The 26082-nt window shown below is 39.2% G+C and overlaps 1 protein-coding gene across 10 annotated transcripts in view; it reads left to right on the plus strand.

Annotated features, from left to right (window-relative positions):
• Positions 1–26082, plus strand: part of FMNL2 (formin like 2) — a 303439-nt gene that overhangs the window by 231234 nt on the left and 46123 nt on the right. For all 10 annotated transcript variants that reach the window (XM_081261219.1, XM_081261221.1, XM_081261223.1 and 7 more), the window contains exons 7-9: positions 289–397; positions 5568–5644; positions 7270–7363. In XM_081261219.1, the coding sequence (XP_081117345.1) occupies positions 289–397; positions 5568–5644; positions 7270–7363 (280 nt within the window). The remainder of the gene's footprint in view (positions 1–288; positions 398–5567; positions 5645–7269; positions 7364–26082) is intronic.

Below are 26082 nucleotides of genomic sequence, written 5' to 3' on the forward strand. Positions count from 1 at the left end.
TTGTTACTCAATCTCACATACAGTTTGATTTTTTATTACTGTGAGAGGGGTTGTCTTTCATTGTCTCTAGGTATCTGGCATGAAAAGCTCATCACCAGTCCTCAGAAACATGTGGGCTTCACAGTCTATGGAAATAGCTTTGTGGTGATGGGTTTGTTGTTGGTGTTCTTAACCTGCAGTCCTTATGTAAGTGTGGGTTAATGAAGAAAATAATATCCGTTTTTTACAGCACACGTGCCTATGCTAAGAAAGAAACTTATCGGTTTGTGTTTCTGTTTTTATTTGTAGATATAATACTTTGCCCAGCAGAAGAACTCTGAAGAATTCAAGATTAGTGAGTAAGAAAGATGACGTTCATGTCTGCATCATGTGTTTACGTGCCATCATGAATTACCAGGTATGCTTGTGCTTCTGGGCCCCGAAAGAAGTCGGAATTCATCAGATTTGGGTCTTGTTCTCTTTGGCTTCTCTGTGTTCTTTCTATCTGAAGTAAATATCATGATTTGATGAGAAGCTATTTAAAAAGAAAGGTTCATTCTAATGCTCCAGATTTAACTTATTGCTGTGATATTTTAATTAGTATTTATAATTCGTATTTTTTTTTCCTCTGTTTTTTGGTACCAGGGATTGAACCTAGGGACATTTAACCATGGAGCCACATCCCCAGCCCCTTTTATATTTTAATTAGAGACAGGGTTTCATTAAGTTGCTTAGGGCCTCTAAGTTGCTGAGGCTGGCTTTGAACTCACAATTCTTCCTGCCTCAGCCTTCTGAGCTTCTGGGATTACAGGTGTGTGCCACTGAGCCTGGCCTATAATTTGTAGTTATTAAAAGGAAAGGTGATTTTCTTCTACAGTGGTCGAGTTGCCTAGATGACTCGGTAAATGCTTGTAAGCACGGAACAGAGAGTAAACCACTGGCTGTAGACAATAATGGAAGAGCACCTGCCACATTGAGTGGGTCAGTGTTTCCCAAAGGTTGGAAAGTGAACAAGAAGTTACAAGGAGTTGGACTTAGTGGTTCCTAATCTTTATATGAAGCACCTGGTGGATCCTGGTTAAAAGTGCAGATTCCCCTTCAGGTGGTAGTGAAACAGGTTGAGGCTGCTTAGAAGCAGTGCAGCCTGTGGTTTGGGTTAATCCTAACAGTACAGAGGAAGTTAGAGCCTGGAGGACCTGAGGTGAACTGACAGGGTTACATGTGTAGGTAAGCAAACCAAGGGTATGCATTAGAAACAGTAGGGTTCAAATATAAAAAGAAATTTTATTTGTATTGATATGGATGCCACAGGTAAGTTCAATTAGAAATAGAAAAAAAAATACACAAGTAGAGGATCCATGTTAGTGTTCAAACCCAACATAAGGTTGCTGAATTGAATTTAAGAAGGGAAACATTCATTTGTTCTTTCTCTAAATCAGTAGATATCTTTTACACACACACACACACACACACACACACAAACACGCAAACATTCTCATTAATTATACAGGACAGTAAAATGCATTTTGATACATCATACATAAATGGAGTATAACTTCTCATTTGTCTAGTTGTACATAATGTAGAGTTGCACAGGTTATGTAATCATATATGCACATAGGGCAATAATGTCCAATTCATTCTACAATTATTCCTATCCCCATGTCCCTACCTTTCCCTTCACTCCCCTGTGTCTCATCCAAATTACCAATGCCCCCCTCCCGCTTTATTATGAATTAGCATCCGCATATTGAGAAAACATTCTGTCATTGGTTCTTTGGAATTGGCTTATTTCACTTAGCATAATATTCTCTAGTTCCATCCATTTACTGGCAAATGTCATAATATTATTCTTCTTTAAGGCTGAGTAATATTCCATTGTGTATATATACCACATTTTCTTTGTCATTCATCTATTGAAGGCCATCTAGATTGGTTCCATAGTTTAGCTATTATGAATTGTGCTGCTATAAACATTAATGTAGCTGTATCACTGTAATATGCTGACTTTAAGTTCTTGGGGTATAAACTTAGGAGTGGGATACCTACATCAAATGGTGGTTCCATTTCAAGTTTGATAGCTTTTGTATTTTGTCAGACAGAGCCTCTGTTCTACTCACTGAGAATACAGCATTAAGTGAATTAGTGGCCCAGGGAACTAACTTTTAAGAGAGTGAGCAGATAACAAAATAAATTGATAAATTATTTGGGGTTTCATATAATAATGATGATAAAGTGAAATGAAGGCTGAATCGTGGTTTTACAAAGGTAGGCTTTTAAACTTATGAACCCAAGTAAATCTCAAAGGACCCTTATCATTGATACTATCATTGATAGTGTTATTCTCCCCATTTTACTTACAAGGAAACTGAAACACAGAAGTTAAGTAATTTTCCCAAAACCATATAGCAAATAAGTGGCAAGGTCAGGCTTTGAACCCAGAGAACCATTACTAAGCATTGCAAAAAACAATCAGGAAATAGGAAGTGCTTAAGATGTACATGCATGTTTAAATAAGCTAGCTAGGAAAGTGTCACTGAGGAGATAATATTTAATCAGAACTTGAATTAGCAACAAAGGGAAGGTTAGAATAAATCTGGTTTTCCCAAGACGCAGAATGGAGACCAGGTTGGCTGGATCAGAATGAGGAACGAGAAGAGTAGAAGGTAAAGACAGAAGTAACAGAGAACTGCTTATGTAGGACTTCATAGGTCAGGGAAAGGACACTGGTCTTGTTGAAAGGGAAAAGCTAGTAAATATGATGCTTGCATTTAATATGATGAGTTTGGCTGCTGTGCTTAGAATTGACCTTGGAGGGCAAAGGCAAGGGGGTGTAAACCATTTAGGAGGCTATTGGCAGTAATTTTGGTGAGCATTGATGGTGTATGACTCAGGATTATAGGAGCAGAGTTGAGAGAGGTGGTCAGATTCTGATTTTATTTTGATGGCATTAAGTATGTGGTGAGAGAGTAGGCGAGGAGAGGAGGTGGTACCAAGGCTTTCATCCTGGGTACCTATAAGATTGGGTTGTCATTCACTAAGAAGGAGAAGGCTACAGGATGATAAAATTGGAGGAAGATCATTTGGAGTTCCATTTGGTAGATTTTAACTTTGAGATATGCATAAGACCTCCAAATAGTGATTTAAGTGTAGTTGAGTATGTTAGTCTAGATTCCAAGACAGAGGTCTGGGCTGGAGATATAAATTTTTTAAAAAATATTCCTAGTTGTCAGTGGATTTTTAAATTTTATTTATTTATATGTGGTGCTAAGAATCATACCCAGTGCCTCACATGTGCTAGGCAAGTGCTCCTCCACTGAGCTACAAATTTGAGACTAGTTAGCACATAGAGCATTTAGGAAACTAGGACTATGAATGAAATCTGTGGGGCCAACAGAGAAGTAAAGTGGTCTAAAGTATGAACCGTGGGACACTCCATTTAAATGTTTAAGAGATGAGGAAAAACTAGTTCACCGGAGAAGTAGCCAGGAAGGTAGAGCTATCTGAAGGCCATGTTTCAAGAAGGGGATGCTTCACTTTGTCTAATGCTCCCAAGCTGAGTGTGGTGGCTCATGTCTATAATACAGTGACTTGGGAGGGTGAGGCAGGAGAATCTCAAGTTCCAGGCCAGCCTGGCAACTTGGTGAAATGCTGTTTACCAATTAAAAAACAAAAGAGCCTGGGACTGGGGATATAGCTCAGTGGTAGAATGCTTGCCTAGCATGTGCCAGGTTCCGGGTTTGGTATCCCTATTACTGAAAGAAGAAAAATGTTGCTGCTGAATCATGTAAGATGAGTGAGGCCATTGACTAACAAAACGTTGGTCATTGGTGATATTGGCAAGAATAGATTCAGAGGTATGTTGGTCAGCTTTTCATCACTGTGACCAAACGACCAGACAAGAACAACTTAGAGGGTAAAAAAGTTTATTTTGGGCTCATGGTTTAATAGATTCAGTTCGTGATTGGCCAACTCCACTGCTCTGGGCTTGAGGTGAGACAGAACATCTGGTGGAAGGGTGTGACACAGGAAGGCTGCTCAGCTCATGGCAGCCAGGAAGCCAAGAGAGCACAAGGAGCCACGAACAAGTACATCATCCCCAAGGACACCCCCCCTCCCTCCAGTGACCTGCTTCCTGGAGCCAAGTCCCATGTCTACACTTACATAGTAATCCATTCAAATTACTAATCCGACAAATAGATGGATCCATGATTGTGTTGCAACTGCCATAATCTCATTGTTTTGCTTAACATTCCTGTATAGTCTACTTGTGAGCTTTTCAGGGAACCACCTCACATCCAAACTGTAACAAGTGGGCTGTGGAGTAAAATGCCTGGTGGGAGTGGATTCAACAGCAAATGAGAGGAATCAGAGATCCTGAGTATTTGGGGGGAATTTTGTTGTAAGGATAACAGAAACGAGAGGAGGTAGCTAGACTCATTGTGGTATCAAAGAGGGTTTTGTTGCAGTCGTTTTAAGATAAGAGCATTTTTCATGATGCTTTTATGTTCATGATAATGAATTAGTAGACAGGGAAAGGTGATGGTGAGTGGAGGAATTTCTGTAGCATATATTTTTGAGGAGGTGAGAGGGAATGAAATCAAGGACTTAAGTGCAGGGATTAGCCTCAAATGGAAGCATGGAAGAGTTCATTTGTGGAAAGAGGTGAGGAGGTTAACCATAGATCTTTGTGTGTGGGTGATATGGTTGGAGCTTTTGAAGGATTTTCTTATTGCATACATTTTTCTCAGTGTAAGAGGAAATAGTTCATAAGCTGACAGTAAATTTAGGAGAGAGAAGGTAATTCCTCAATTTAGTAGAATCAAATTTCTTAAGCTTGTTCTTTGTGTAGAAGGGTGATATAACATACCTCAGAGAAAGACAGGCCCTTGGTTCTGGGAGCCATTGCCCAGAGAAGGGACTTGATGGAGCGATTCCTAACTGCTGAGTGAAGTCACCTGAAAGCTTAAAAATTCTCAGATTCCAGGGTTTTGTTGTTGAGATTCAGACCAAATTAACCTGGGTGGATCTTGGGGAATCAATCAGTGTTTTGTTTTGTCTTTCAAATGATTGAATGAGCAGGCTGAGTTGAGAATCCCTTGGATAGGGCTTTTTTACTAATTTTGGGGGGGTGGGGGGCACTGGGGATTGAACTCAGGAGACTTGGTCACTGAGCCACATCCCCAGCCCTTTTTTGTATTTTATTTAGAGACAGGGTCTCACTGAGTTGCTTAGTCCTCGCTTTTGTTAAGGCTGGCTTTGAACTTGTGATCCTCCCATCTCGGCCTCCCTAGCCACTGGGATTACAGGCCATGTGCCACTGTGCCTGGCCTTTTCACTATTTTAATAAAGAAAAATGTGTAACTTATGTATATATAGGAAGATAAGCCTTTGATGATGGCATCCCTGATATTTTCAATACAGAAATATGTTTTGACAATAACGTGCATTTATGATGACCTCATTTATGATAGTGTATCATTGTTACATGAGATAGAACCTTCAGATTTTTTGTTTTTAACTAATATTGACTATCACCTAACCTATTTCCTAATGCTTTTTTTTTTTTTTTTTCTCCCACATTTCAGTATGGTTTCAACATGGTCATGTCTCATCCACATGCTGTTAATGAGATTGCACTAAGCTTGAACAACAAGAATCCCAGGTGAGCTTCCTTTGTACTGTAAGTCTAAATCTAACTAGAGCTAGTTAACACTTAACAAAAGTTAAAATTTTGAAACTCTCAAGTGTGGTTTGCTGAAATAAGACTGACTGTAAAGTACTTGGCTGTGTGGATTTTTTTCCTTTCAGCCAAGTTACATCTTTACATGGGGCAGAGTTGAGCACCTGGTGACAACTTTAGCCATTCACTTTGCTCCTTAAGCTTTTATTCCTTTCTAGGTCTGGTATTAAGCATCTTTGCTGCTAAATTGGTGAAGAGAATTAATCTGTAAGTTTGTCCAGACATGGGGACTAGGAAAGTCTTAAAATACTAATAGCTAATTGAAACCACCGTTTCTTATCCACATTTTGCTTCCTAACTTTACATATGTACCTTTAGTTAACAAATAGAAAAACAAATGAACAGATATGCAGATTTCTTTAATATTTGTTTTCTTTAAAGACCAGACACATAGATTAATTGCCTTACAGATTACCTCTGGAAGTCTCTCATCAACAGTTTCTCTTTTGGTTATCTTGAGCTTTTCCAACTTGGTGAGGTATTCTGTTTCAAATATATAGTTCCCTTCCCTGAGATGCAATATATAAACTGAGTATCTAGAAACTGTTAATTCACCTTAAAAATATGATTGTAAATTAGGCCTTTCTAGGAATGTAATGCAGTGTGTAAAGATTACTTAAATATTGAGTAGTATTTCTTAAAACTTCCCCTGAATAAATCTACAACTTAGTGATTTCTTACTTTCTTTATTAAAATCCTAATTAGTCATGTCTCTGCCTTCCACTATAGAAAAGTTGTTATTCATTTTTCTTAAGACAGTTGATACTGTGGAATATCAGAACAGTCTTTGTTAAGAGATTGGCAATAGTTTTTATTCCAGAACAAAGATGAAATATTTAAGTGATCTTACGTTGAAGAAACAATGCCATTTCTTTTTCGACACTGTATTTACAAACTTAGAATGATCTCTAGATTCTCCTTTCAAAAATATTTCAGATGGAGTTTTATTTTCTTGAGTCAGAGAAAATATTTTTGCACTAGTACAGCTGTAATCCAACTCCTCCCAGATCTCCTGCATATGAAGAAGTGATAGAAACTTGTGTGGTCACATGGGATTTTAATGGATCTATCTGCATGTGAGCAGATTTGAAGTGTAAAACATAAATTTGAGTTGATTTTGAGCTTTCTCATATTATGCCTCTGACTCTAAAACCAGGAAGAATATTCAGTTGGTACTTTTGTGTGTGTGTATTCTCATGTTTCCTATTGTTTTTAGCTCATCAGTAAAATTTTTTCAGCTCTGTTGCTCTGAGTCACTTGATAATTTGACTGAAAGAATTAGTGAAATTTCATTGATAAGTGATATTCGTAAATTTTGGGTGTAGGAAGCTTGCCTTCCACATTTGCTGTTTTAGACAAAGCACATATCGAAAAGTCGGTAAAGTTTTCAAAAAGTGATTTAGTATAACTATGGAACAGAATAAAGGTTTAAAAAGCACAAGGGAAAATGATGATTATTCTCATATTCATCTTGGAGGCAGGAGTAGCTGACTCACCATGTCATTTTCACCGATCTGTGTTTTTCTTTTTTCTTCTTGTTTTGACAGAACAAAAGCCCTTGTCTTAGAACTGTTGGCAGCTGTTTGTCTTGTCAGAGGAGGGCATGAAATCATTTTATCAGCTTTTGATAACTTCAAGGAGGTAGGATGCACTACAGTTTAATAAGCCTGCTCACTCAAAGAGCTCATATTGGGATATCCTCAAGCAGAATGACTTTACCTCTTCATTCGTTCTAGGATCCAAAGAGTGTAATCGCTGATTTTCTAATATATCACCGAGAGGAAAGGCGTGAAGCTAGCCTATACATCTTAAATTTGGGTGTTTTGTTTCTACCATAATTTAATGATATTTGCAGTACAATATTTTCATTTGAGGAATATGAAATGGCCAGTTTGAAAACAGATTTTGTTACATGCATATGGTTTTCCTTAGGGTTGAAAATATGTAGATAATATCCTATAAATTTTATGAACTTTTTCATCAGAGTTGCTTCTCCCAAATAGTATTTTATTATAATTGCTTTGTTGGATGGTATGAAAAACCTGTCAAATAAATATAGACACTTAGTTCAGGAGTTTGTGATTTTACTAATTAAGTGTTCCTGTCACAAAACTATAAAGTAGTGGACATGCATGGTTGAATGTGAAGACTGAGTTCAAAAAAAGAAACCATTACACATTGATAATATGACACCAAGAATTCTGCCCCAAAGTATCAAGACATCTCAGCTGCGATAATACCAGTCTCCCTTAGGGGTAGTGGACAGTTACATGACCTAGAAGAATATGTAGGCGTATTCCTCAGTATATGCCTACATTCAATGCAAATTTGAGGAAAAAGATGTCAAGAATAGCCCTGGAGAATATTGACGGCACTTGGAGCCCAGGTTACAGGAGGACCCTCAGATTCGTGACTTACCCTGGCAGTCCCATTTAATTCCAGGTGTTGCTGGATTAAGACTTAAGATGTGTTATAGTCCAGATCTCACAGCGACTTCCACCCTTCCTGTTGTCTTTGCTGCAAGCCTCTGGAGGAGGAGAGCATGAATAGTGTTTGTTGAGCACTGACTCTATTCCAGGGCTGCACCAGCTCCACACAGGAAATTATCTGGTTCTATATTAGCATCTTTGGAACAACTGTTAATATTTCCTTTATATAAAAGAATAAACTAAAATTCAAATCGAGGGTTTCCTATGGTCACAAAAAGCCAGGCTTAGGGTTTGGTGTTCCTGATCCTAGAGACTTCCATGAAACCATGCTGAAGTGTGAGCCCAGTTGTGTGTGAACTTCTCAGAGAAATAAGGGAAATACTGAGTTAGCACCAGAGAGCCAACCTCCCTACCTTCACCTCCCTAATTGGACTCACCACCCCAGCTGCCATATGAACTGGAGAGTGGTTCTATGATGCTCCACATGGGGTGGGGAGCTTCCAACATGTGGGCTGGACAAACACTCCTGTTGTCTCTTATTTATGTCACCTTTCTTCTTCCAGTTGGTGCTTAGATTTTGACATTATCCACTTTGTTACTGCTGACTATGGAGAAAATCAAAGAGTTTGTTTATTTGTTTTCTTTCAATTTATTTGGCCCTAGTGATAGTGAAAAAATACTCAGGTTCTAAGACAATGATGAAGAATAAGAGTGAATCTTTAAATTCATATTCCGCTTTCAAAACAAGTGATTTTTGTAAACAAGAAAAGCCTTTCTCTGAATGTTTTAATAATACATCATATGTAAATATATAAATTTTACATTTATAAATAAGGAGGTATGTTTGTATGTTTGGGTGGATGGTTTTTCAAGGAAAAATAAATAGCATATACTGCTAGTATAACTTATAAAATTTATGATTAGATCATATTTGGAAATATCACATTCTACACTGAAAGCATTTACAATGCAGATATCAGTGACCCTTGTTATAACTAGTGTTTTGACTGTCATCTGATTATACTGCTGGTCAAATTATATCCTAAAGATTTAATTGTATAGAATCAGAATCAAAGCTAGTAACTTATGAGATTAATGTTGGTTTTTGCTTTCTTTTTGCTGAAATAGAATCTCTTTGTTATGCATAGCAGGCATACAAACTTTTGCACAATTGAGTTTTAACTGTCTGGTGTCAGAATTGCCCATGGTTTAGCCATTTAGGGCATCATATGTACTTAATTGAAGAAAAACGTAGTCCTGCTAAATCAATAGCTGTCTAGTTGTCATCCAAATTAGCTTTAAGTTTGAGCTTTTAGAGTTTTAATCAACTGCATTTATCTCTAGCTGTAGCCTTTTGTAGACAGCCCAAGCCCAAGGATTATCCTGATTGCCATGTGAACAGGGACAAGGCAGGAACATGCCCCTGGGAAACTTTGTTCTTAGGTTGATGCTCCTTTGACCTATTCCTATTTATCCTGTCTTGGAGTGGAAAAAGCGTTACTTTGCTATGATCTTGTTTTTAAAAAATGTAATGGCATTCACAGCTCATTCTTTTACTTCCCTCTCTTTTTTTCCTTCCCTCTTTATGTGAGTTGATTTTTAAAAAAATATATAAATCACAGTGAAGGGTGTGTTCTTTAATGCTTTCAGCCAAAATGTCACTGGAATCTTTGGGTTCCAAGGAGCCTCGCAGCCTATCCTTGTATATATTCTTGAATACAAGGATATGCTACTATGCAGATAGGGTTTTGGTCAGTGAGTAAGACTGACAGATAGGGTTTTTGTCAGTGAGAAGCCACCTGTGGCAGAGAGTACCAGATCAGGTAGAGGATACTGGGCATAGGACCAAAGGACCATTGGCCTTCATGAAGATTGTTTTTAAAGCTTTTAACTCTTTCTAGGAGAAGGAAGAAGAGGTTATCCCTGTTTCTGCAGGGAGTAGAGCAGGGGATTTCAGCGTCTGCTTTTTGTAGTTAGAACCTCTGGGTTTTGACTACTGTTAGAACTCAGGCGAGCAGACCGCCTTCATGTAGAACTAGATATAGAGAGAAGTTTAGAGACCACTCATTTTAAGTACTTAGCAGGAATTTTATTCCCTCCCCCTCCAGAGCCAACAAATCCATCAGGTATCTTTTGGCTCTTAATACATTTTTATATATGATTACATTGTTTTTTCATGTTTTGGTTAATATTGAAGATCCCAGCAAATTTGTTTTCTATTTTGTTTTCCCCCAAAGAATCTTGTTATGGGTCATGCAATATGTGAAGTACATGTTTCAGGAAAAGTGATGGCCCCCTTATTTAATGGTATCTGATGGTAGAAAGAATGTTAGCCCAAGGCCTTGCTTATTATAAGCTGGAGAGCAAGCACATATGCTGCTTCCATGTATGTGATGATAAATGAGTTTTAGTTGCATAAATTCAGTCAGTAAACTTATAGTTTGTGTGGGTTGTGGCGTGCATCAAAACATCAGTATATTGAGTTGATGAAGTCTAGATCATTAACAGTCAACCGCTGTGTTCCTTGAATTCTTTTCTTGTAAGAAAATTTAAATAAGGGGAATTAACACATCTGGTTTTGGTGTCGAAACATCTTCTTATGAAAATTTATGGTCCTGAAAGGAGGACCAGGGTGAGAACAAGAAACCATCTGTTTTTCTGTATTGGATAATTTAGCCATGTGGAAGGACATACAGCCATCTTCCCTAAGTTGTTTCTTTCTCTTCTTTCTTTTTTGCATGGTGTGTGTGTGTGTGTGTGTGTGTGTGTGTGTGTGTGTGTCCCCGTCTGTCTAAAATGCAGAAGAGTGAGTGAAAGAGAGGGAGAGAGAGGGAATGGAGTCTACTCACTCTACTTCACTCAGGTATCTAGTTTTGAGTCTGATGCCTCCCATATTCAGCGAGGGGTTGCTTTTGGAAATACGTGTGGTTATTTTGGTATTTGAATTGGTTCAGGGTCCTGTTTGCCAGGAGCAGAAACATACTCTAACAGATAGGAAAAGGTAGATTAGAAGGATGTTGAGAAATGCACAGATTGACTAGGAGCCTAGAGAACGAGGATGGGAGAGTGGATGGGTGTTCCTAAACTGTGGCGGGACTCTGGCTGTGCCCTTGAGGCTGAGCCCCCATAAACACTGTTGAAGGTTCTGATCGTGCCTTTTCTTCTCTCCCCAGCAACAGGGACTACAGGTAGCAATCCACTGGGTCATTAAACTGCACCTTTTGGTGAAAGAAGTCAACCAGCACCCACTTCAGATTTATAAACACTATATTTAATCCAGTTTCTCATAGGAATGTTGAAGTCTTCGATCTAGATCATCTTCTCCTCAAATTTTTCATATCTTGTTTCTTGATTGTTTTTTTCCCTTATATTCTTTGATATATTTGAGAAATTGCCTTACTTTAAAAAGTATCCCCAAAAGTCTGGGCAAAAAATGTTTATATTTGAAATCAAAGAGGAAAAGTACTGAGGCCCCATAGACTGCGGTGGAATAGCCTTCTGTGACATGAATGACAAAACCCTCTGAGGATCTGGAGCCACTAGCTCTCCCAGGATTCCAGACTAATGATAACTGTGTTCTCATCTGCTTCCAGAATGCAGCATCTGGCTTGAGCAAAATAGCTTGAGTTTGTATTTTAAAGGCCACACTGCCTCCCACTTCTGACCTTCTAGTATAGATACTTGGAGTCTTGTGAAACGAGTCTCTCAAGGCCACCACCTCTCTTGTACACAACCCTCTTGGCAGTAGCTGCTCTTTTTTTTTTTTTTTTTTTTTTTCACTTGGTGCTAGAAGGCTTCCTAAGAAACCCAATGTGGTTTAGCTCCTGGGTATCTGAAAGCACTCAGGCTACACATTACTTAGTTGACTTAAGAAGGTCTGTCAGGTTTTATTTATAGTGCTCCAAACTGGACAGGAAGAAGAGCAGACATTCTAGTATTCTTCCAGGACCCTTTTGAATTTAATCCCATCTAATCTAACCTCTTGGACATATGAGGACATAGGACTATGAATCCCAAAGTCATTGAAAAAAAATCTAAAAGTGGTAAAATCTTAGATGTGGAAGGAAGAGTACTTACTATTTGGTTCCATTAAATCTAAAGTCTCTGGGAGCTGTAGTCCTAGAGCATATATGTATTTTTTTAGGCCAGAATCAAATTGATTTAATTCACCAAGACACTTCTGGCTGGTCCGTCTTCCTAAGGACAGGAAGCAAAGCCGCAATTTTATGTGATAGTAATACTGCTAAGTATTTTTGTCTGTTAATTAACGGTTGTAGTTATTGCCTTGGATAATGAAGTGCCCCAAATTTAGTATTACTAGTCTGATGGACTCTACAGGTCTGGAAGTCAGGTATGGCAGGGGTTGTCACTGCTCCGTTGTGTGGAGGATCTGTCAGGGAAGATATCATTGACTGGGGACAGGGATTTGTCGGGAGACTTCTTCACTCAGGTATCTAGTTTTGAGTCTGATGCCTCCCAGGCTGGGCTTGACTGGGGCTACCAACCAGAGTGCCTCCTTGAAGAACTACACATGGCGTGGGCTTCTCCCAGCATTGCATCTAGCTTCTAGGAGAGGGTGCCCCAGGGAGGAGCATCTGGAGAGCAAGTGCTTAAAGGGACAGAAATCACAGCATGTCCTCTGAGGTAGTCACGTAAGTCATGCATTGTCACTTCTGCTGCATTCTGTTGCTTACCAGTGAAGCCCTGAGGCCAACTGAGGTACAAGGGGAAGGCAATGGCTACATTTATATATTTATTTTATACATTTATATATTTATTTTTTAGTTTTTGGCGGACACAACATCTTTGTATGTGGTGCTGAGGATCGAACCCGGGCCGCACACATGCCAGGCGAGCGCGCTACTGCTTGAGCCATATCCCCAGCCCCGAACATTTCTTGATCATTGGAGTATTGGGGTCACAGTGTAGAACATCCCATGAGAGGGACAGATGTTGCTGTCTTTGGAAAATACAGTTCACCTCCGTAACTATACAAGAATCATGAAAATATTTTCTATTTTTTTTTTTTAACTACTATTTTCTGTCTTCTTCTTTCAACTTGATACTTAGTTCCTCTTTGTGACTGAAAGTTTCATGAACATTCTGTTTGGAGGTAGAAAAGTATGGTTAAACTTCTTTCAAGCAAATGTGCTTGAAATGGGCAAATGACATTGTGAAGGCCTTGCTAAAGGAGAAAGGAGCCATTGATAGTACTTCCAAGTTCATTTCCTGGTAACGAACTAGCTACTTGTCATCAGTGTCTTTATCATCTAGTAAGGAAATGAACACTGGTATCTTGTTGATTACTAAGGGGTGAGTCATGATAATTTACTGAAAGCCTTTTGAGTATTCTCTGAACCAGAAACATTGATAAACAATGGAAATAAAAAATAAACATAGGGGCTAGGGCATAGCTCAGTGGCAGAGCACTTGCCTAGCATGTTTGAGGCACTGGGTTTGATCCTTAGCACCATATAAAAAAAATAAGCAAATAAAGGCATTCTGTCCATCTACAACTACAAAAAAAAAAATAATTAAAAAACAAAAAACAAACCCATAGGCCTACTCTTAAAAGGAAGCCTCTCAGGCTAATTGAGGGATCAATCATTTTGGTAAATGCAAGATGATTTGCAAAGAGGAGGAAGAGCTAGCCAAGGCAAAGTAAAGGGAAGACAGCAGGTAGGGTAAGAACAAGGCAGGTAAGGTGTCCTGGAAAGTGTGCCTGAGCTGAGTTTAGGTTGAACAAGAATTAACCAGGTATTAATTTCTTATTGTTGCTGTAACAAATGACCACAAACTTGTAGGCATTAAGAAACCCAAATTTATTATCTTATAAATTCCATAGATCAGAAGTATAAAAAGAGACAACAGGGTGGTAGCTTTCTAGGAGGGAGTCCATCTCCTTGCTCTTTTTAGCTTCACTTACATTCCTTGGTTTATGGCCCCTTCCTTCAATTTAAAAATAGGCAACATAGTATCTTGTGTTTGCTTCTGTTGCCACATCCGCTTAGTTTCTCTGACTCTGATCATAGCATGTAAAGAGAGTGAGGATGTCATTGGATACTAAGAAGATGGTGTTTTAAAGCTTCAGGGACTTTAGTTTGCCCTGAATTTCCACTCTTAAAAGGGGTAGGATATGAGAAAGGTTTGGATTTAATGTCAGGGGCAGATTATGAAAGCCACATTGCTTATCCCAAAGTCTTTGTTTCTACAAGCTCCAGGAAAGCAAGGAGCAGCAGAAGGATTGTATCCTGCAGTGATTGGTTGTTTAGACTCTATTTAGTATAGAAATTGTTCTTCTCTTTTGCTTCAAGTCAGTTGGAGTGGCTTAGCATGAGGTCATTTTGACACTGCATGCTGAACTTGAGGTCTGAGATTCACTTCAGAAATTTTGCCATTCATATTTCTCATTCCTTGGGCTTCTTCCTCCATTGACAGTCATTTGCTTCCTCAATTGCTCACTCCATTCACTTTTTTTTCCTCTTTCATAATTGAGATTTTGTTGGTTGTCTTGAGAATCTGTACACAGACATTACGCTTTTTTACACAGTTCTTAATGTAGGAATTGAAAATCTAAAAAAATCTATACTGTGATTCTTTTTTACCATTCCAGTGGCTTGCCAGCTTCCAATGTGGAAGCAAATTTTCCTTCACAGAATATCAAGTTCCAATATTTTCATATGCGGATCAACTTTTACCAAATTCACAATTTTCTATCATGTATGCCACCATATACACAAAGTTTGATCTTTCACAGGACTTTAATAAAATTATTAGGAAAACTGACTACTGGACTACCATGACCAAAGATGAGACAGAACCACACAATTCTGACAGGGCAGGAGGAGGAGGTTTTCATTGACTTCTGACATCTTTAGGATATTCCTTTTCCTGTCAGCCTGGAGGAAAACATTATGGTATTCGGATATTAATGGTACTCAGCGGCATACCAGGGTGTCTTGTGACCTGGTGAGCAGTTGCAGAAATGCTTTGCTTCTTAGCTTGACTTTTGTTAGACCCATCCCTTCTCTCTAGAGGTCTAAGGACAATTTTATATAGCAGGGAGCCTCATTCTCCATTTTGAATGTAACAGCCACTTTAAAAAAAGGTGTGTGTGTGTGTGGGTGCTTCCTTGTTATTTTTATTTATATAAAATACCACTTCTAATACCTATGCCATTTAGATGGCATAGGTTTGGTTTTGCCCTCCCTCCCTCCCTCCCTCCCTCCCCCCCTTCCTTCCTTCCTTCCTTCCTTCCTGGGTACAAGGAGTACCCAGAGTAAAAACAATGCGATTCTGAGGGCTTCATTTTATGACCCCTCAGAATCTGGAACAGAGGTGAGCACTGGTCCCTAGACAAGGAGTGTTTACTTGGAGTGCTATAGTTAGGTGTTGGTGTAAGGGACATAAGGACAGTTGGAAGCACTGTGCTGTGAGTTGATTAGAAATTGGAGTCAGAACTACTATAGCTTGCCAATGTCATCACCTCCTCTGGAAGATATTAGAATGGAAGTTTCAGTCCCTGGTCAGAATTTGGTTGCTATTCTAGCATTTGTTTCTGCAGAGTAATGTGAAGGGTCTTTTTTAGGATCACTGTGATTTCTTCTTCCTGTTTGAAAGAGCTGCCTTCCTATTCACTGACTTGTCTCACTCCACTCTGAGTTGTAAGGAGACATTTAAAAAAAAAAAAAGATATTTCTTGGGATTTAAGTATTCTGTATTTGTTCTAGCTGCCTTTGAAAGTAGCTTTATATTAAGTGAAAATAGAAATACTTGTTTTTAAGTGTCAAAGATTTCTGGATTATAGGTTATTTTAGCAATCATTAAATCCAGTGCTAAGCTCCAAACATATGGCTAGATTAATCATCTTATTAAATATGAATCTAGGTTCATTCTGTCCTTTAAAATAGTTCTGAAATGCTAGATGTATTAACTGGAAGAAGAATAAGATAACTCAGATAAATGTTTTATATGGCAAGTAAGCACAGTAAGCCCCACAAAGAAACAAAGGAAAGATTTGGAATGGCAGTGATACTACGATGCTATGATTTTTGTGTGTTTATTTCTGTTGCTTGAGAGATTTGAGAAGTAATGACTCCTTACATGGATGGAATGCCCCTTTTATGCAGGGTTAGATGTTCTCCCTACTAATGTTTTACAAGGATAGTTATTTTCTTTTCTCAAGAGCTCAATTATCTTTTGTGTAACATTTCTCCAAAACTAAGGGTATTATTGATCATCATCACCTCCCCCTGCCCCAGAACTCCTGAACAAAATCAAAGTTTGTTGAAACTTTTAAGAAGCTGTTGACCCAATACATACATATTCTTAGCATGGCAAAATAAAAGGCATCATTTTTATACCACAAAAATTTCTATTGCTTTGAGAAAGACAGAACAGACTTTAATAAGTAATTTGTTAAAGACCAAATGTATACTAAGGTCACAATAAAAGGATATTAATTCCAAACTCTAAGAATCTATTTATATTTATATGTTTATTGCCAAATATAATTTAAACTTGTAAAACATGTACATTTTTATATATGTAGAATCCACAGTTAATACATATGGGTTTTGTTTGGTTATTTTCTTTTTGAACTAGCAAACAGTCATCTTCAGAGAGAAATCATGAGCAGATTCATGAATCTGTTACATTTTCTCCTGTGTTGTAGACATTCATCAGTAAATTTAAGTCTCATATATAAAAGGGAATATATATGTAGAAATAGTATGATTACTATTTTTATTTGGTAAATATTGAATTTTATTATTTGCTTATTGCCAACAGGCTAGTGCATATTATTTTGTTAATACTCACATATACTCTGAAGTAGGAATAAGAGAGAGGCTCAGACTAAGTGGGCCTACCAACATGCTCTAGTAAATAGAAGTTCTGGGATTTTGACCTAGATCCATTTAACTTTACATAACATATCATCACATTTCAAGCCCTTTCCACACATGTTCATATGTTTTCCCCAACTTTTCACTAAAACCCAAACCTAATGGGAATGGATATAGATTGGGTTATTTATTGGAGCACTTGAAATTAGCAGTAAAATTCAGGGCAGACTGGGCTGTTAGAAGGGGCCTCAAATTGAGAGGTGTGGGTCTGGGTAGGGTCATAAAGAGGGAAGAGACCTGATCTGGTAGAGAGAATTCTGGGCACAAAAGGATTGGCCTGAAGTTTGCCTCAGAAGGCAACATAAGTGCCCAGCACAGTGGTGCACTCCTATAAACCCAGCAGCTTGGGAGGCTGAGGCAGGAGGATCATGAGTTCAAAGCCAGCCTTAGCAACTTAAGGAGGTCCTAAGCAACTCAGCGAGACACTGTCTCTAAATAAAATACAAAAAAGAGGTGGGGATGTGGCTCAGTGGCTAAATGCCCACAAGTTCAATCCCTGGCACCAAAAGAAAAAAAAAAAAAAAGACAACATAAGTCAGAATACATTTGCTAGCTGACACCCACCCCCCTCTGCCCTGCCAGACACAAATACCTGGAGTCCTGTGTTACAGAACAGAGCATGACATGATTAAGGTCCTCAGGAAAGTCATGGAAAGATTTGAAATCTGTGATTAAAAAATCTCAATTTGAGGCCTGTTGCAGTGGCACCTGCCAATAATCCCCACAGCTTGGAATGCTGAGGCAGGAGGTTCACAAGTTCAAAGCCAGCCTCAGCAATTTAGTGAGGCCTTGAGCAACTCAGACCTTGTCTCAAGATAAAAAATAAAAAGTGTTGGGGATGCTTCTTAGTGGTTAAGCACCCCTAGGTTCAATCTCAGAAAAGAAAAAAAAAATTCTCAATTTGAGAGCCTGGCATGGTGATGTGACACATACATGTTGGGAGACTGAGGCAGGAGGATGGGAAGTCCCCAGTCAGCCTTAACAGCTTAGCAAGGCCCTGAGCAACTTTGTGAGTCTCTGTCTCAAGATAAAAAATAAATAAAAAGGGCTGGGGATGTGGCTTAGTGGTTAAGCCCCCAAGTTCAATTGCATATCAACAACAAAAACAAAATCAACTTGAAGATAGGTAAAAGTAGAAGGGGGAAAGAAATGTACACTCAGTACTTTATAGTTTATAAAATGTTATATATATATATATATATATAAAATGATATTCTGATTGAGTTTGAAAATCTGATAAAGATTTTTATGTAATTCAGATAAATCTTTGTAAGGATTGTGGTTCCGCATAAAATTCCTTTGAGGGGAGAGATGCTGGAGTTCAAAGATAGGTGGTTCAGTTGTCAAATTGGGCAAATTTGGACCAAGCTCATGCCCATGACAAAGGATATGAAGACAGGAATTTGAAGAAGAGTCCACAGGTAATAGGATGATCCACTGAATAGGGGGATGGACATATATATAAGGAGAATCTATTCAAATATTATATATTAGGTTAAGAAGAAAGTAGCCCAACCATGATAGATAAATAGTCTGGGAAGTACTTTTTTTTTTTTTAAGAAAATAAAATTTGTTTTTTATTAAATTTGATTGCTTATAACTGGTAAAATGCCCAAGGTCAAATTCTTAGTTGTGCACTGAAGATAAGTGAGAGAACAGGCTTAATCGGAGGTGATTGAGGGGTGAGCGCATAATTCAGATAGAAGAGGATTGTAACCGAAGAAGTGAACTCTTCCCCAGGGAGTCTATTCTAGAAAGAGAACAGTAATGAGACAAAGCTAGAATGGGCTGCAGAGATGCTTGGAAGAGACCTGTATGCACAAAGGGATGGCCAAGAAGTTGAGGGATACTGGGTCTGGCATCTTGTGGTGCACATTCTGGCTTTAGGTGAGAAGTTCGTCAAATGGTTCTTAACATCCCTTCCAATTTCAGAATTTTATAAGTCTATTTAATATTGTCTCTATAAATGCCTGTGTGCATAACACATGTGTGTATGTATTCATATAGTTCCATCTAAGAGAAATTAAGTGCTTCTTTGACTGCAGATAACAATAAAAATGGCTGGTGTCTTCATTTACAAACAAGAACAAAAACTCACATGACCAAGGCCAGATGGCAATACTAACAAGATTTTAGATTGCTGTTATTTTAGAAAGTTTATTAATAAGCTTTCTGTTGCTATAGCAAAATAACTGAGTCAATTAACTTACAAAGAGAAAAGATTTACTTTTGCTCATGGTTCTGGAAATTCTAGTCCAAGATCAGATGACCCCTTTACTTTGGGACTCTGGTGAGGACAGCACATCATAGTAGGAATGCACAGTGGAGCAAACTGTTTACATGACGGGCCAGGAAGAAAAGACAAAGAAAGGAATGGGGCAGAGTCCCACAATCCCCTTCCAGGGCAAGCTCCAATGAACTAAGGACTTCCCTCCCACTAGGACCCACTTCCTAACGTTCCATAGTACCATCTCCCATAGTGCCACCCTGGGGACCAAGCCTTTAACACATGGGCCTTTGGAGGCACATTCAACGTCTGAAGTATAGCAGCCTGTATCATTGACATTAGTCCCAAGTTCCCTTTTGACCCCCTTCAAGATGGTTTTATCAGTATCTGGAAAACAAACAAACAAACAAACAAACAAAAAAACACCCTATAGCATGTCTAACAACTTCATTGCTTCCCTAGCCAGAAAAGTATGCTGGTCATGCTGTTGGTATTTGCCATTAGTGAGGGTCTGCCTCTGGAAGCATTCCTGGTTTGTGTAGTTTTTCAGAGACTCCGTTTTTGAGTCATTATTTAAGCTTTTCTTTCTCAGTTCCCTGTCACATCATGAACTCTTTTCTGCACACTGTAGTTCAATGTTCATCCTTTATTCCTTTACCACAGTAGTGCTTGTGGCTCCTGCCCAACTCTTTCATTTTGTATATCACTGTGCCAAGGATATATGGTCATACTTAGTTTTCATTCATAATTGAAACACACTCAGTAGAAGAAAATGGCCCAGTGGTTCCTGATTATGGTCCAACAATCACTGTCAGGCCCCTTCATCATGCAGTCGCGCTCTGACAGAATCTCCCCCTTAGCTCTGCGTCACTGGAGGGTGGAAATGGCCAATCATGGTAACATGAGCTATAGGCTTTGCTTTGTTTTTGGCAGTTTGGTTTTGACTGTGGGATATGAGGGCTCCTTTTCCACCAATAAACATACCAGCAACACATGTGGTATCCCAGATTTACTGGTACACCACCAAGAAAAACACTGAATTTTCCATTTTGAAGTAGTTTCCAGGAATAGGTGTAAAACTAGTAAGTAGTGTTTTCTATGTGGTAGGTGTCAAGGACATGTTTAGTGTGTGGGTAAAAGATAATACTGCTTTTGTTCCTCACTTATTTGTTCTTGATTAATATCAGAGCATGTCAGGTATCCCAGGACAAGTCTGTTTACTTGTGGATTCATTGAGTCCCATTCCCTGAACTTTGGAGAATGCTTATACTAAATTTCTCTCCCAGGTCGGGGAGAACTGTTTCTGTGCTTCTCCCATTCTTGCCTGGATTCTAACATTCTCTTGGCTTTGGGAGAGGATGTCTAGTCCCGCAATGAGTCCACATTGTGACCATGTGACAAGTGTGGGCAACTCCCAAATATAACCAGAGAACTTTTAGGATTGCTATTGTCCAACCTGGTGAAGTTTAGGGATTATACTTGGTTTTGTTAAACAAAAGAACGGAAGGGAAGTCTTCCCCGCCCCCCACCCTGTACTTTGTAAAGTGGTGGAGGCCCCTTTCTGTATAAGGAAGTCCCCCTGTCTGTGTGATGTGCCTTGATCTGTATGAAGAGATGACAGGTTTAGGAGTTCTTTATATGGTATGGTTGATTCTTGAATTATTTTGCTTTTAGATATCCATTTATTTGCGTTTGTTTTAGGAATTCATCATCTTTGTAGAAATAAAGAGGCTATGTTCCAATCTAGTAGTAGTGAAGCTTTTGGGCTCTGAGATTTGCCCCCCACTCCTCACTTTTTTTTTTTTTTTGCTTTGTAGTATGGGTGTTATGATTTTTAATTTTTTTCCATAGGTAACTTTTTGCCTGGGGCAGTTTAAATATTGAACCCAGGGCCTTCTAGTTGGTTAAGTGCAAATTCCTCCCAATTGAGACCCAGAATAGGTTTTAGGGTGAGTTTGGAGAAGATACGAGAGAAAGGAGATGTGAAGTGAGAGATAGAAGCAAGTGGTAGACAAACTTAAGGCATTTGCCTATAGTTTTCCTGAGGTCTTTGATCTGTCAAATAATGAGTTATTGTCTTCATGGGTTTTGAATTCATGATTCACCATTTTTTATTTAACCCATGAAGTCCCAAGTTTTCAATTCTGTGAATATTTCAATAAAATTTACAGGAATACACTAAAATGGGTTGGAAATCACAAACTAGAACTTATACATTACTATATTAATATCATTATAATTATATTGCAGTATAGTTACATTCTTATGCATGTAATTATTTGTTGTGTAGATGATGGGACAAATGGGTTAACTTGATTTGTTGGAATGCAGCCCTGTGGAGAGCATGATCTGACAGCTGCCTCCCAAATGGGTTCCAAGGTCCGTGGTGAAAGTGCTGTAGGCTTTAATCAGCTGCAACCAATGCCATTGCTGTGGTTTAGAGGCCATGTGATAACCACTAAAGATGTGTCATTGTGCCTCCCTGCTTGACCTAATTGGTTATGCTTACAGGATGAAGCGATAAACATAAATGAATGAAAGTAAAGGATTTAACAAAAAAATAAATCAAAAGAAGTAAAATGTAGCTCACAAATGTAACAACAATAACAACAACAACAACAACAACAACAACAAAAGGCAGTGTTAGGCTGCCTTACACTTTTGAAGGTTCTGGCTGGTGAGTCACCCTAGAGATGGCAGAAGGCCTGCATCTTCAGGTAGCTATTTAAATATTAGTCTTTCTTGAAGAACTGGAAGTATTTTGGTCTTCTGGTAGAAATAGAAGAATATTAAGGTTCTCTAGAGAAAGAGGAGCAATAGGACATCAATAGGTGTTAATGGATTTTAAATGGATTTAATGGATTTAAAAGGAGACTTATGGAAATTAGTACACCTAATTATGGAAACTGAGAATTCCTATAATACACTATCTGCAGTCTGCAGGCTCAGGAAAGACAGGGGTATAATTCAACCCAAGTCTGAAGACCTGAGAAACAGGGGGGCCAGTGCTATAAATCTTGGAGTCTGAAGGACCAAGAGGAAGCAGAGAAAGATGCATGTCCCAGCTTAAGGAGAAAGACAATCCACTTTTCCTCCAGATTCTCATGGTACCCCAATGGATTGAATTAGCCCACAACATTGGTGAGGGCAGATTTCTTTACTCAGTCTACTCACTCAAATGCTCGTCTTTTATGAAACATCCTCACAGGCATGGCCAGAGACATTATCTTACCAATTGTCTGGGCATTCCTTAGCTCAGGCAAGCCAACACAAAATTAATGGTCCCAGGTAGCCTTGAAAGAATCTCTGTGTATCCTTTCTAATGACCAGGGGATGTGAATCTTGCTAGAGAGATTCAAGTTGGACGTTAGGACTATTTCCAAAAAGAAATCATTTATAAAATACTGTGTTGTGGATCCTTATGCTCTAGAATTCAATGAAGGTCATCTTTGGTTAGGGAAGTGGTAAAAGATACATTTCTTATTTAAACTGTGGTATGTTAACGCATGGTCCTTTGGGGATTTACTATCCATTTGCTTCTGTGTCAGGATTCTTTATTCAGTACAGCAAGATACATGCATAGAAAGTAAGATAATCATCTGGATGCTTTGTGTGCCTGTTGCCAAACATCTGGATGTTTGGAATCATCTGGAAAAATGAAGTTTTCACAGGGGTTTTTAGCATTATTCAGATGAAACCTTCGGCTCATAATCAGAAGCGCCCCTGGCTAACTTGGATATAGATGTTATATTAATTTATAAAGAGAGAGGGTTGATTGGATTGCAGAATATATTCAGTTGCTTAGTTTTCACCCCCCCCCCACTGGAATGAAATAAAGTTGTTTAGTTTTAGAGCATTTTAGTTAGATCAACATTTCCGCCTTTTAATCCCAAAGAGACTTGAGAGCCAGCAGCAGGTCCAGTGGTCTGCTTCTGTCACGGCAGCCATTAGGTGTCTGTGTATGATGTAAAAGACCCCAATAACCATAGAATGTCCCAGAAAAGTCATTTTGTCAGGCCATTATGGCATCAGTAATCCTCAGACTGTAGGTGCTTGCAACTGAAGGTAAAAGATGCTTTCACCTAGGACTAATGATGCAATATTGTTTACTTCATGAGGCCCTGGGAAGAAAATGGAACTTTTGTTCTCAGGCAGGCCCCGAGAAGGGTAGTCTAATCAGTCATAACAGTGTGTGCCTCTAAAAGTGTGCCTTTCTGCAGGGAGCCCCTTGGCTCACAGGGGCCTATTGTGAAGAGAGAAAAAGAAAGTATTGAGGCAGGCGCCAGGCGACAGCGTAAGAAGGGAACACTTAAGCAAGGGGCCTTTAATTTTTATATAACTAACCCCGAAGCATTTATTGCCCCCTCCTTAAAGTCGGGCCTTACTCTTCCTGCAGACTTGGCTTGCCCTGGGAGCTGTTGCTGGGGAAGCCAGAGACAGCCACTGACCCTGAAGGACACAGGGGTGGCTGAAGGAGTCTATTAATTTCAACATCTGGTTGGCAAGATAATACTCTTTATTACAAAGCTTTTGTAAAGCCATCTTCTCTCTGCTCTGAGCCTTTAGGGAAATCATCTACTAACCTCTGCCCACCCCAGAGACACTTTTAACCACAGTCTCCTTTGCATCCAGGACCCTGGGTCTATCCAAATACATTGGGATACTGTTCTGAAATGCATTTCACAGATGTTGGAGAACATACTTGAGTTGTTTTTTTTGGCAGGAGTTGTACTTTTCCTTCAGTTCTTGTTTAAGTGAAAATGTATCTTGCTTTTTGAGGGAGAGGCCTATTTCATCTGGGCAGTGCAGGATTTATCAGCTTCGCAAGCAGGCTTGAACCAGCCAAGCTGAGATAGCAGTGGTTCGGCCCTTATAGCCTGGTACTGATGGTCTGCACAACCCAGTCCATCCCTCTGAATTTGTGTTGTGTGGAATTTCCATGGTGGTCAGTTGGGGAATATCATGTTATATTGGTATGCTAGATTAGAATGTTAGAGCTTCAAAATATTGAATGAGATTAAAAAAAAAAAATCATCTGACCCAAGAAATCTTACCAGGCAACTCAGTAGAATTAGTCAAATGTAGCTAGGTGGGAGGGGACGTCTCAAGAGTCTTTCTTATTGGGGATTTCCCCTCCTGGCTATGCCTTTGACTTTTGGAGTCCATTGAAGCTCTGTAAACACTTTACAGCTTCTTTACCCTTAATTCCTCTGTGACACTTATGGCTTCTTAAAGCATAGGTGGAAAATTGGCAATATAATCTTAGATTCTCAAGATAATGAATGTGGATGGAGCCTGGTGTGGTGCTATACTCATATAATCCAGCTACTTGGGAGGCGGAAGCAGGAGGGTTTTAAATTTGAGGCCAGTGGGCAACTTAGAATTACCATGTCTCAGCCTATATGAAAATGAAGTCCAGAGATGTTCACAGAGTGGTCCAAGTTAACAGCAGAAGAGTTGCAGAGGGCTGGGAATGTGGCTCAGGCGGTAGCGCGCTCCCCTGGCATGCGTGCGGCCTGGGTTCGATCCTCAGCACCACATACCAACGAAGATGTTGTGTCCGCCGAGAACTAAAAAATAAATATTAAAAATTCTCTCTCTCTCTCTCTCCTCTCTCACTCTCTCTTTAAAAAAAAAAAAAAAAGAAGAGTTGCAGAACTTTGACTTGAAATCTGTGTTTTATGATCCCATATAATATGCCACATAGTCCCATTCTGCTGTCCTCACCCCTCACACCAATAGCATTAGAGCTTAAAGGGGGCAGTTGTGCTGGGGATGGGCAGGACCGGAGCCTACACATTTCCATTCTACACAGTGTTAGTCCAGGTTGGTCAATTTGTTCACATGAAACTGGTACATAAGTGATTTGCAATGAAGCTGCCTCTTAGTTTACAGTTGAACACATGCTTTTCCAGTGCATAGACTTTTATTTGCCTGCTGGTTTACTGAAGTTCTGGTAGGCCTACCTGTTACTATTGGAATGTGTTACTATTGGAACACTAAATTCTGAAAGAGGTGTGCAGTCCAAAAAGGGGCACCTTTCTAGTCTGCTTGGCTCTGCTGGGTGTCACTATAGTTCTTAAATTGGCTCTCCACCCCACCTACTCCAGTGGCTCTTGTTATGGGCATAGGAAATTGATGGTAGAGCTGATAGGGTCATGAGAGATACAGAGAATTTAAAAGTCAGGAATGACAAATTTCAGCTGTAGAAGTCTGACGATTTTATTTCAGTTTTCTCCTCCTATATTGTTGAGCCTTTGTTCGCAGATGGAAGCTACATGTAGTAATACGTAAAGTGCAGTAAAGTATGTGCAAATGTGCTCCTGGCTTCATTTTGATTTCATTTTGATGAAGCCCTTGAGAATATTCTCATGAAGGCCCATGTGTAGATTCTGAAAACGAGTGTCTTCATTCCCACCAATTTTCTAAAACAAGGCCAGTTCAAAGGAGAGAATGGGTATGTTCGTTCAACCATAATGGTTCCATTTTAACCAAGCATGTGGGGGGGGGGTCCAGATGTGAGCAGTATGAATGAAGACAACTTTCCTTTGATGTGGGACACAACTTTTACCAACTTCCCCAAACATATCTTCCCATTTCCTGTGGGGTTGTAGTCTACACTTGTTTAATGATTGTTAGAGCCATAGAAACAAATGTGAATCTGGTTTGCATGCTTCCTTTCCTTAGAAATGAAGGGGGCCTCTGAAACCCAGATTGTTCCTAAGAGCAATGTCAGAAAATAGGACTGACCATTATCTGGGAATGGAAATGAAGCAGTGTTAGTTATCCTTTGCATAG

This window comes from Spermophilus citellus, assembly GCF_964194105.1.
Source record: "Spermophilus citellus genome assembly, chromosome: 11".
NCBI classification, from domain to species: Eukaryota; Metazoa; Chordata; class Mammalia; order Rodentia; family Sciuridae; genus Spermophilus; species Spermophilus citellus.